The following is a 13,382-nucleotide window of genomic DNA, read 5'->3' as shown; positions in this document are numbered from 1 at the left end:
ACGTTCAGGCAATCGTCCAAAGCCAGTGGCATGGCACAGCGTATGGGTGCAAAACTGCATTGCAAATAATGAGCTTTGTTCCTGCCTTTTTTGCATAGACCTGTGACATGTGCTCACATAAGAGCATAGGGAAACACACCTGAGTTACACCATGAATAAAAAAGCCTAAGCTCGTGTCATATGGAAATCGCTTTTATACCTTTCTTTTTAGTGCTAAAGCCAATCTATTCCAATTAATTAGCAGGGTTGTTGCCCAAAAAAAAAAAAAAAAAAAGGAGAAACGGGGCCAGCAGAGAGTTATCATTTGAATTGGTATTTCCTATTTTTCACCCTCCAAACTGTCAGTATCAGAAGACAATCATAAAACAAGTCGTATTTTGCAGCAGTTGAACATGGTTTTATTACTTTAAGAGAACTAGATTTTACTGTAACTGCAGACTTGAGGTAAAATACTCCTGAGCACAGTTCTTTCCACTGGTGGCAACAGACACCAAAGTAATCTTGGTCAGCAAATCACCCCACCTTCAATTTTCATTTATGAGTGAATCTGCATTAAAAAGCACTGCAAATTTAACCAGCAAATAGATGGAATTTCTGTGACAGCAAGAAAAAAAAAAACAACCTCCCATCCCCGAGCTAATAACTTTCATTAGAAAATAGAAATACACTAAGATTTCTAGCATTAAAAAAGGAAAAACTCCTGTGTGAACCATTTACAGCTTACTACAGCACATTCCCTTGACACACAGGAAAGGCATGTGCAGTAAAACCATTCTCCCCTTGTACTAGCTGCTGACATTAAAGACTTCACCCTAAAGTTTATCTGTAAGCTTCAATGCCTGGTTTGTGGCCGTGCATCCTACAAAATTATACTAACACATGGCAAAGAAGTATTCAGAGACAGGTTCATCAAAAACTTTCTGCAAGCTAGGATGTATTATTTATTCTCCACTTATGTCATGCATTTAAAACTAATGAGATTACCACCCGACAATCTCTAATTTTGAAAAAGCAAAACTATTGAGCACAGAGAGGTGAATAATCGATGAAGAGCTGCTTTGAATGCTGAATACATTAGGAAACAGTTCACACTACGTTTGCTTTAACATCGCTGATGAATCCTACCACAGACACTTTGTTGTATTTTAGGTTTTGTGGAAGCCTGAGTTTAATAATACACAGGCTTGTCCCAGATAAGCCTTGTGAATGAAGCCTTGTCCCTCTTAACAGCTATGAAAGAAGATGCGAAAATTAACTGGTCACACAGAGACAAATTATTATAGTTCAATATTTTGATGGCTAAAATTTAACTGTCCTACTCTAGTATCACTTGGGTAATCTTGTACCAAGTAAATTCACTTACTGGCGTTTGCAGTTACATAAATGCTGCTCATATAAAATGTGAACCTATTCCATACATGTTGTTCCATGATCCAACTAGGATCTGGAATACAGGGGAAAGGCTCCAGTTACCTCATTTCAGGACATATATATAGGCCTAGTACTTATCCAAACTATGGCTCAAAATTATTATAAATGTAATGGTTATTTCATTTTCACACACAAAGGTTGAGTTTGAAGGATACTGCACTTTCACCCCACAGTATATACTTCATTTTGAATCCCGGTATCTCTGTACTCAGAGATCCAACCCATTAAATGTAAGCTCACGTGAAGCCAGAAAAAACAAGGCTAGAATAGACCTCAAAAAATTGCCTACCCTACTTTCCTGTTCCAAAGCAGGATCAGCTGTATCTCTGTTGCTCCTAGGAGATATCTGCTACATCTTCACTTACAGGTCTCCAATGGACTATATTCAAAAACATCCTCAGATAGCCTTTTCCATTATTTAACTAACTGGATCATCAGGAAGTTCTAAAATATAACCTGCACTTTTCTTGCTACAATTTAATCCAGAGAACTTCACGTTCTCTGCACCCATACTGACTTGGACAAGTTATTTCCCTTCTCCTTACAGAAGTGTTAAGTACTTAAAACCCTGCATTAATCATAATTTACTTTTCAAAAAAATCCCCTGCTTTTTTTTTTTTTTTTTTAAAAGGGATCAAGTTGTCTGCATCTCTGGTCATCCTCGCTTTTCTTCTTTGCACTTTCTGCATTTTGTCCACATCCCTCTTGAAGAGCATGTTGAATCACATACTTTAGAGCATGTTGAATCACATACTTTTCAGATGAGTCTTCATGCACACCACATACCTACTCATACATTTCCGAAATCTCCCCTTATTTTTTGCAATTCAGCCTACTTGGCTGAAGTTTACCCTAACTTCTCCCAACTACTTTCTGCAGGCTTACTGCCTCATTACTCTTCATCTTCCATTTTACATTTTAGTAAGCACAAAATAAGTTACAATCACACTTGCTCAGCCGCCTCCAAAATTCGTTAGAGCATACCTATGATTTGGTAGGCTCAAACTGAATTCTAATTACATTTTTCATTATTTCTGCAGCTCCTGCCAGTTTTCTACCTGCAAAGTTAATAAGCAGGCTGGATTCATCACCTAGGTTGTTAACGCGGAGACTGGCTGGAGCAGAGCTAGGGGACAGCCCAGTGAGACCTGTCGGACTGCAGTCTGACGACAGGATCTCCGTAACCGCTCCCTAATATGGTTGTCCGTCTGCTTTCATTATTACAATTTCACCCAGGCTCTATTTCCTTAGATTGTTCTTACGAACGATCAGATGAGGTAATGTCAGCAGCCTTGCTAAGGTCAATGTGTAAAATATCTACCCAGTTGTCCTTACTGGAGCGACCTGTCACCTCCCTGATGAAAGAAATACACTTGGTTTGGCACTATCTGTACATGATAAACTCGTATCTTCTTCTGTTTGTAGCAGAGAGAGACTGAATTTTAAATCTGAAAAAAAATGTGATATGATACCACATGATACCATTTGTTTTTGCTTCCTGACCAAAGCAATTAGCTTTTTTGCTTCACCAGGACTGATCATGTTTGAGGTTTTCTGCTCTATTATCAGCTGGGCAGGACCATTCCTCTATGATTATAAACGCAAACGGACCAACATATACTGCCATCTCGACCTTTAAGGAACCGCTAGTATCTATCGCACTAAGAACACTGCCCCACCCTAAGTCACTTCCTGAAGCCTGGAAGACAATCTGTTCCTTCCAATACCAACCTTTCAGTTCAGAACAAGATTATCAGTGAGCTTCTCCTCTCAGCTCAAAGCTCTGCACTCCCGCATAGAGCCCTGTGTCAAAAAAGTGATCCAGTCCTACACCCTTCCGGACTTAAGAGCTCTGCAGACTGGAAATTTCTCCATGCTCTGCCCGTCACTTAAGAGGCTTTTCTACTAAGTTTTGGTTTAGAATGGTAAAGATAAGGGCAATTAAAGCCCTTGCAAATATTTTTCTCTTCTTTACCTGTTATTTAGGTTTGGTTTTGCAGTTTGTATCTAAGAGTCTGTTGTAGAGCCTCATTTTTCAGATACTATGTGATCGTAGGAGTTGTGAATCTTGTACTAATGACTTTTTAAGAAAAAAAATTTGCACAAAAGTTAAAACCTGTATCATAAATAACAGAACAACACTGCTAGCAAAGCATTTAACACTAAGTAACAGACTCATCATTTTTGATTAACATATACTGTAAATAATTCAAAAACCGTAACTTTTACTCTGAACAGTTCAAAGTAGCGTGACATTCTGCTCTGACATTCATCAAAATCATACTCTCTTGATTTGATCTAAGTCTATGGTTCAGATGTTTTAACATGAAATCTCTTATTGCAAATACTTTCTGTTATCCACATAGTTTATAAACAAGCAAACCCTGACTCATAGAAAATAAGATTATTTCCCTGCAACCACTCTTGAACAATACGCTCACTTTACAGTACTGGCAGCATTACACAAAGCATACCAACATGGTCTGTCTGCTCTGACAGGTAACAACAAAATTCAAGTTTCACCCAAAGCAGGATAGCACAAAAAACAACTGCGTGTGATTTATAGACATTTAGTTGAATGCTCAACAAGAGTGATAATACAATTGTTAGCCTGAGGATAAATGCTTAAAAAGCAGAAGGAGAAAAACAGGAGAGAAACTGCAATAATACCATTTTCAAATTCAGGACCAATACTAGTCCCAGCACAAAAGGCAGCTACAGACAGCTGAAAGCAACAGGCAAAGTGTTATCCTTTAAAAAAAAATTAAAAAAAAAAATCCACCTCCATACAGATCTAACAGGAATTTAGTCTCATCATCCACTATTACTTCAGTAACTCTACATCTCATATTTTCCATGCCACTCTCAAAGAGGCAGAAAATCATGCCTTCAGATACTCTATCTTAAAAACAAACTAAACTGTTTCAGAAGACAACAACAGCACAGGAGGTCAGCAAACAGGAAATGATGAGCAATCAACAGTTATAAGCAAAATAAGATCAAAATTGAATTCTTTATAGGAAAAGGAAGTATAAATATCAAGTTTCTAACTGCTTTTAACAATTTCTGTAATTCCCCAGGAAGAAAAATTTTCCAGCAGTCAAGAAAATTCACAACCCTTTAAAATCTCTGCTCCCTAGACAGCATCTACAGCAATCTGTAAGGCTTCACCTCTCACTTCCTCTTACTAAAAAGAGTCTTAACCATTTCCTTTAACCGCAATACCACATATTGTGTAGTTCTCTACTAACTTGAGTTTTGATATTGTCTTCTGTGGAGGAAGCTATGAAAACCTTAAGCAGCAGTTTTGAAATCAACTGCTTTCAAAAAGGGTAAAAGTGAGGAAAAAAGAGGAAGAGAAGAAAGTGTTGCAGGAAGCCTGCTATGCTGAAGCCGATCTCCCAAGAGATAAAACAATTACCAATCTCAAGACTTCTAGGTCTCGCCATTAGAGCCAGCCAGCTACCACTGTCATGCAGTGTTTACTGCAGCTCAAGAAAATAACTACTTGGATCTCAAACCACCATTTGAATACGCAGTGCTGTACGTGGGGCAGCTCCAGATTTGCCAAGCTGTACGTCCCGCAATAACCGAGCTGCTTGGACATGCCTCCCATCTGCGTATGCAAGACCTAAGCAGTTTTGGACTCAGTTCATGGCATTTGCAGGAAAAATTGCTGTCACCTCCACTGCTGACGCTCCCACACTGAGAGCCCATCCACTCGCATCACTTCACCGACACCAGCAGAGCTTCCATATGGACAAACCTGCGCAGGGCTCCATCAGCCAAACACGGCAGCGGAAACCTGCCTGTAGGCACTGGACCACGCACTGTAAGCACCCCCAAACCAGTAATCAAACAGAGCCCACACTTACAGTTTTCAAAACACAGCTATATGTCACAAGGTCTGGCTTCTCCTGCCTCTTTTCCTGCCTTCTTCCCATAAAGCACGGCCACGCCGGCCGAGGGCCTCGCTCAGGCAAAATTCCACTGGGCTGGGCTTTTTTTCAGCTGACATTTCTCTTGAAGCACAACAAATACACACATAAGTGACTTCAACATTTTGATGTTTCTCCTCGTAAATAGGGAACCATCACCATTCATAAGTTGCTGCAGTTTTCCAACATGAAAAACTGCAAGCTAAAAGGAACCTCATTTCTATTTCTGGAAGATACCAGATAGCAATATTTTAGTCAGAATAGCTGATTTATGCTGGTGAAGATCTGCATAAACACTTGAGTGCCCCAAACTAAAGGAATTGCTTTGGATTAGCACTGACTTCGGAATACCACAACCCTTCTTTTTTTCCTGGAGACACCAGCTTGAGTCAGATCAGCCCGGTGCTTGGGACAACCAAGCAGCCCTCCTGGAGCAGAGGTCTCCCCTGGGAGTGGGGCAGCCCGGCAGAGCACAGCCCTCAGCTCCAACCCGCTGGGAAGCGGGGTGCAGAGCTCTCAGTGGGTAAGCAGGAGCTGCAACCCCCTGGGCTGTCCCTGACGGCTGACGGTGCCCAGCTCGGGGCCTCTTCACCCGCCTCACCCTGCAGCAGCGTAACGGCACGGGCATTTTGACTCGCTCAGCCCACGAGGGCTCGCTCCTTGCTCGACCGCAGCGGCTGAAGTTTTCTTTGCCGCAGGATGAACAGCCTCGGAAGCGAGCACCGCGTCCGAGGCCGGCCTACACAACCAGGGCTGAAAATCCCCCGGAGGAGCCGCATTACGCAAACGCGGGCGTTCACACGGGGCGCTGCCACCGGGGTACCGAGGCGGGCAGGCCGGGCCGGGCTGGGGCCGGCGGCCCAGCGGGGCCAGCCCCCTCCCGCGGCCTCCCCGGCCGACACCGAAGCCGTGAGTCCCCGGGGAGCCCCGGGAGCCCTCCCGCAGCCCCCTGCCCGCCGCAGCCGACGCGACGGGGCCCGGGGCCGGGCCTAGGCCCCGCAGCGGCGACTGGGGGGCTCCGGGCCCTGCGCTCCGGGTCTGCCCAACGCCGGGTCACCGGGCCCGGGCCTCCCCTCCCCGCCCTGCCCTGCCCGAGGCTAGGCCGCGCCACCGCCCGGGGCTGCCTCCTCCTCCTTCCTCCTCCTCGTCCTCCTCCTTCCTCCTCCTCGTCCGTCCTTTTCACCGTCTTCTTCCTCCCGCCCCTCCCCCCCCCGGCGGGGCCCCCCGCACCTTCTTGATGTTGTAGAGGCGGGTGAGCATGCCGACGCCCCGGTCGTTGAGGATGGTGAGCTTCTCCGCCAGCTTCTGCTGGCTCGGCTGCAGCACCGAGCGCGACATCCTGCCACGCTGCCCGCCCGCAACGCCGACACCGCTCGCAGCCCCGCCGTGGCGCGGCCGCCGGCCCGGCGCTGCTGCTGGTGCTGCTGCTGCCGCCGCCGCCGCCTCCTCCTCTTCCTCCTCCTCTTCCTCCTCCTCCTCCTCCTCCTCCCCGCCGGCCTCGCTCGCTGCCTCCGCGAGGCACCGGCCTCCGTCACGCGGTGCCGCTCTCGGCCGCCCCCTGCGGCCCGGCGGCGGAGACGCTGAGAGGGCCCGGGGAGAGGCGCCCCCTGCCCGCTCACCTCTACCGACCTGCGGTCATTTCTACCCCTTCCACCCACTTGAGCTCGCTTTTCGTTGGTTTTGATTTCAGAGCCGTGAGTTACAATTCCAAGTCGCACTTCGGGGCAATGCAGAACGTTCTTCAAAGTTCATAATGAAAAGTGCTTTTCCCTTAACCACCTGAAATCAAGAACTGAGGCGTAGGAGGGTGTTGTGTGCCGTGCACTGTCCCAATTACAACACCTACGCTCTGTGGGGTACCACACAAGTGCACCTGTGATGCACCTGCAGGCAGGGACAAAGTGCATAGAATCACAGCATCATTAAGGTTGGAAAAGACCTCCACAACCATCTGGTCCAACCCTCACCTTACTACCGATGTCACCCACTAGACCATGTCCCCAAGCGCCACGTCCAACCTTTCCTTGAACACCCCCAGGGACGGTGACGCCACCACCTCCCTGGGCAACCTGTTCCAATGCCTGATCGCTCTTTCTGAGAAGAAATGTCTCCTTATTTCCAAGCTGAACCTCTCCAGGCACAACTTGAGGCCACTCCCCCTAGTCCTATTACTAGTTATCTGTGAGAAGAGGCTGACCCCCAGCTCCCCACAACTTCCTTTAGGAAGTTCATCAATAAGGTCTCCCCTGAGCCTCCTCTTCTCCAGACCAAACACCCCCAGTTCCCTCAGCTGCTCATCACAGGACTTGTCTTCCAGGCCCTTCACCAGCTTCATAGCCCTGTTCTGGACACGCTCCAGGGCCTCGATGTCCTTCTTGTAGTGAGGGGCCCAAAACTGAACACAGCACGGCCACCCCCCAGACCCAGCCAGCCCACACATTGGTGGCTCTCCGAAATGGAGGAGGCTTGGGCCCCTTCTCTGAGCCATGGCTCTATATTGCCACGCAGCAAATTCAGAGAGATGCCATTTCACCAATCAGATGAGTCACATCCCGACTATTTTTACTCTCGAAGCCACGAGAATTAAAAGCATATATTTGAAGTACGAGTGAGGTTCCCATGCTGTGAATGTCAGCGAGAGGCCTCCATGGGACCTACCCCTCACTGCCAGCCCTGCTGATACCGGCTCTGAGACTGTGCTCTGCTTAGCAGCCAGTAGCCAGCTGGCATGAAGGGCTCCCTAACCTAGTTTATGGGAGAGAAGCTTAAGAATTAACCTTCTAATCTAATTTTTTAAAATAATTGCACCACCATCTGTGCTTTATATATATATAAATACTTATGTTTAATTTTCAGTTTGTATTTTTACACTATAAATCAGAATCAGATTACCTCAGTCTTTCAGCAGTTTTAAACGAATAGATTTTAGAAAGCATAGAAATGAACATGAGAAGCCTAAATGTAATTAAATTGTTGCTGACCTTCTTTTTAGCAGTTACAAGATAATTTATGATTCAGAATGAAACCAGGAAACAAGAACTTAGAGTTCCAATCTTAAGCCTGCTATTGACTCATTTTTTGGCCTTTATCAGATAATTTTCTGTCCCAGCTTTGCGTCCAAGAGTTGGGAATACCTAGCAACAATGCTGTACTGATTAATTGGGTTAGACCTGACCTTACAGTACTGGAGCCTATTGAAAACATCAGAAGTGTTCAAATCAGTCTTTAAATTAATAAAGCATAAAATGCTATGTAATGTCAAAGTGTTTAATGAAATGTCTATAGTAATAATCCTTCCTTTGCAGAAGGATTGTTCCTTCTATTCTGAATTCATTAAAAATAAATATTACTATTTCTAGTTACAATAAAGATGTTTCCCGTGTAGTTGCACTGCAAAATAAGAAATACTATTGCTGAGTGCATTTTTTTTCCTCATCTACAGCTAAAACAAGTAGCAGCCAATTTTTAATTCTGTATTCAATTATTTCTGAGCCATATTCAGTCTTCTGGTAGTTTCAAAAATAACAGTCACAGAATATGTCATTTATATATAGCCTAGCAAGTAGAATGACAGTAACATCGTGACAGTTCATTGTGAGTTTTTGGGTGTCATATTAAATCATCTGTGCTCTAATATCCCAACCTTTCTCTCCCTGAAATGAGTAGAAAAGCTGTGGATTACGATGGAGACCAGGTAACTTGGTTTTGATAAGGTTTGTGCTTATAGAGCTTGCTGGAGAGCTTTCAAGCTCCCTGTAACTACTAACATAGTTTTCAACATGAAAGCAATCACAATTGCTCTCCATGCTGCAAAGATAACAACAGGCTGAGGCAGAGAAGGAAATAATGACTGACTCTTTCTCCTTTGTACTAATGGCAGAGCATCCTGGTTTTAAACTCCCATGCTATTCATGAGGCTATTTACAAAATCCTATTATAGAGAGCACCCCTGGTTGCTATAATTTTTAATGCAAATGACGCTGAGTTAGCTGCATTACTTGAAAACATACTGTATAACAGAATAGGGAAGGGATCAGCATCAGTAAGCAAGAATCTCTCATACTTACACGGAATTTTTACTATCTTGCAGCTGTACATATCTACTACTAAATAGAATATTATCTGAATTATCACTGTAACATGTTTAGTTGGACTTTTAATGATTTTCTATTGATATTTAAGCAGATACTTTAAAATGAAAAAGTATCTCTTTGTTAAGTGAAGCCTGACCAAGTAGACCAGATGTTTTCAAGTACAGACTGTCCCTTACAAACCTCAGTAAAACAAGTTTTTTTCAGCAAAGGTATCAGCAAGGTGCTGAGACCTGATTAGAAGCAGTAGGTGTGTCTAAACTCTGCTCAGAGGAAGATGTGAAAGGCGAGTTCAGAACTCAGTGACAGAAGATGTTACTGCCCACGCAGACGCAAGATGCTGCTGATCACATAACTGGCAGCATTTTGCTAATCAGTGTCAGGACTGGTGTCAAGTTTGGAACTACAAAGCATGCATTTTTTCCTTTTGCTTCAAAACACTCCACTGCTTATTAGAGGGAGAAAATGTGCACATCTCTTAGGGACCATAGGATGTAACTGAAAAGTTACATTTCATAGAAACTGCATCAGAAAGAAAAGCAGCTCAGAAACCTTCAATATATGTGAATGGAGAAATCACAGCTACAGATGAGCTAAAGCAGATGTTACTGAGATCAAACTTAGTTAATGTGATTGTATACACTTAAGCAGTCAACAGAAATTTCTCATTGCTTTTAATGGCTGTACATATTGTCATACTACTTTTGCTGGAACTTAATGTAGAAACTGCTGGCCTATGTATAGGTTTTCAGTAGGAAGATCTATTGCTTATTGGATTGTAAAAACATGCCTGCATCGTACAATCTGGGTTCACCAGTCTAGCAACAAGCACAACAATAAAGTGGAAATACAAGCTTTGTCAGTAACAGCATAGCTCTTACAGGTGTGGCAAAATTAAATGAAGGGAAGGGGGAAAAAAAAGGCTTTACACAATTATTTTTAAAACACAACTATTTATTTGACATTTGATTAATGATTATCATTCAAATGGCTTTCTATATTACAAAATTACAAATTTAGAGTAAGTTTCAAACAACATTTTAGATTTATTTTGGGCTCAGCTCTGGTCCTTTTAAAGCCAACTTTCAGTTCAGTCCAGTGTTTAACAGTGCAATTCACTATGGGACTTTCAGACAGTAATGAAAATTTTGTCTGAGAACTTTAGAAAGAGAATTGCCACAAGTCAAGTAGCTCCACATGCACCAACTCCAGCTGGTGTTTTGCAAAGTATGTAAATTGTATGCATACTTTTCTAGCACTGCAACTTTAAAATATGCAATGGGCAATTCATTACTGCAGAGCAGACAGGATTGTCACCTAGGTCCTTGCTACTCTTCCAACTTATATTTCTCTCTATATTTCCTTACCTGTCTGCACTTTATTCCTGGTTAAACTTCTGACTTGGGGACTGTTAATGACTCCATAAACACTGTGAAATGGCGGCCATAAGGAGCTGATGGCAAGTGACCTAGCACGGTCCACTGCAAGGCTACTGCCAATTTGGCCAACAGAACTCGAGAAGCAATTCTTACGGAGACTCATTTTGTTCAGTATCTCCTTTTCAAACAGAAATCAGAACAAAGCCAAACTGTTATTTGAACTGGCTGACTAGAGCTTTTAAATGATCACCAGTGTAATCCCAATTATTTAGTTTATGTCACAGTATTTATTGGTTAGTAATAGTAAATATTTATTGCATAGTTAATCTTGCACCAAAAGGCAAACAGGCTGAAAACTTTACCATACAAAGTCTATACCATTTGTTAGATCACCTGTAAAAATAATAAATAGCATGGAACAAATGATATTGAACAGGCTTTTGTCCAGAGGGGCAACAGGTTCAAAAGACCTATCATCCTCACTAAATCAAGCTGACACAGATTCGTTATATTTCAATCTGCAGTTTCCTTGATGAGTCTCAACCTTTTTCATTATTTAAACTGTCAGGAAGCTACCATGTCTGCAATTTTTCCATGTCCTTTTTTTTCTTCTCTTGAGAAGTATTTGGACATAATTTTAATTTATTCTGTCATTAACATCTGAGCATTGTCTGCTCCTTGCTCAGTTTTGTGCACATCTCAGTAAGTCCTAGTAGCTGAGCTGGTATATGACACACAGTAGTTGCTCAGGGTATACTAGGTTTTTGAATTCTAAAGAAAATAACTTAAACATTGGATATGGAGGACACGAAAGGTGTGCAAAGCTGGTTTGAAACAGGTGAAGAATACTGTAACAGCTGTTATCTAATGAAGAAACCTGCTGGTTTGAGAATGCATGAGCCCTTCTGCTCATACTGGAAGGACAAGTACAATGAGCCTACTCCAGAACATCTAGTCCTACACTATGCCAATGAGCCTTAATCAGTAGAGAAGCAGGTTGTTATCAACGTCTGAGAGAGAGCGTTCTCAGCGTGTCCCAGGTCCTTGATACACCAGTCATAATTGGCAAATCAATGTCAGCCTGGTGCCTACAGAAGTCTGTGACAGCAGGAAGAAAGTTGTTATCTGTGAGCTACCAGTATGGCTATACAGAACGAACTTAGAAAGTTTTGGTGGGCTAAGATTTGTCTTGTTTCAGAATGAAGCACTGGCCACTTTAGAACAAAGGTAGGATCAAAGTGCTAGCTTAGATCTAATTGTATGTTTTCAGAGCTAGGGTTACAGTTGGCTCTTGCAGAACCCATTGAACAAATGGATTAAAGAATTTTCTCTCTGACTATGAAATAAAGCCCAGGAAGCATGTCAGAATGAGTCACCCAACTAAATTAAAGCCCTAATCTGACATGGGCGTAGACCTTAAGTTAGGTTTCTAGGCAGAGGTTACATCACCAGGTTTAAATACACCCTGGTAAGTATTGAAATCAGAAAGGGCACTGGATTAGGAGTCTACCTAGAGCAGAAAGCAGATTTATTTGCAGTTTCCTTATAGGCTGAGAAGTAAAGATGACCCATCAGCAATCTCTGAGGTGTCCATGCAGCTACCAATTAGAGACAATGCCTAATGGGCCTGCAAATCTTTACCATAAAGATGAGTTAGCCTACATTAACCGGTCACTGGCTAGAATAAGTCACAAGTGATCAATTTGCAAGGAGTGATCTCCATCCCCTTTGAAACTGGGATGTGGTCAGAAAGTAATTGGTTGCTGCTGGAATACAGCTGTCAGCTAGTCAAACAGGACCCATCAAGGTGGTCCTGCACACAAAAACTCTGGGGCTCCCGCTGTCCCCACAGTCTTTTTCCAGTATCTTGCTCTACCTACAGAACCTTCTCTGGCAGGCACATAGAAGCTCATGTGCTCTGACCTGCTTTCGTCAGACTGTGTCCTAGACAAATGGGGTAGCACCAGGGACTAATGTGTGGCTGCAGTTCCAACTGTACAAAAATAACCTCTTATGGGTTTCTCTGTCTCACCCCTTCCCCCAAGAGAATGCTGGGGAATAGCACATATACCTTTAAATACAATAGCTTTTATGGTCTATCCAAAGATTGAGAAAAAAACCTGATGCATTAAACTTACCCTACATTTAGAGGTGGGAAATTTTAGTCAGGGAACAGCCAAAGAAGGAAGGGTTATCCCCTGCTGTTGCTAGGAATCATGTTTACCGACCAGTGGGGACCTTGAATACCAACTATAGTAAAAATCAAGCTAAAAAGTTTTAGGTTTGCATATAACAGAGCAATCCAACAGTAGTTGGATTTTTATAGTAAAAAAAAAGTGTGTGGAGAGAAGAAAGCTAGCGGGGGATGACACCAGCATCACCCAAATTGTCACACCCATGAGCTAGCATCAAACTGGGGAAAAAAAATTGAAAAACTACTGCAGTTATCCTCTACATCTCCATCTGTAATGTTTTCTTGATTTGACAAAAATATGAATCACTCGAGGGTATAGAAAACATAACACTTGTTTCACACAACGCAG

General features: G+C 43.1%; 1 protein-coding gene across 6 annotated transcripts in view; it reads right to left on the bottom strand.

The window, feature by feature from the left end:
* The window catches only part of NCKAP1 (NCK associated protein 1), a 59,149-nt gene extending 52,303 nt beyond the window's left edge, over window positions 1-6,846 (bottom strand). For 2 of the 6 annotated variants that reach the window (XM_040560974.1, XM_040560975.1), the window contains exon 1: window positions 6,600-6,823. In XM_040560974.1, the coding sequence (XP_040416908.1) occupies window positions 6,600-6,707 (108 nt within the window). In that variant the 5' untranslated portion in view covers window positions 6,708-6,823. Of the gene's footprint in view, window positions 1-5,306; window positions 5,391-6,599 lie in introns of those variants that run through there. The other 4 variants (XM_040560978.1, XM_040560979.1, XM_040560976.1 and 1 more) reach the window with 3 other exon arrangements.
* Between the last annotated feature and the right edge of the window lie 6,536 nt (window positions 6,847-13,382).

Source organism: Cygnus olor, chromosome 6, assembly GCF_009769625.2.
Source record: "Cygnus olor isolate bCygOlo1 chromosome 6, bCygOlo1.pri.v2, whole genome shotgun sequence".
NCBI lineage: Eukaryota > Metazoa > Chordata > Aves > Anseriformes > Anatidae > Cygnus > Cygnus olor.
The sequence above is the reverse complement of the archived record's forward strand: the minus strand, read 5'-3'. Positions and strand labels throughout refer to the sequence as shown.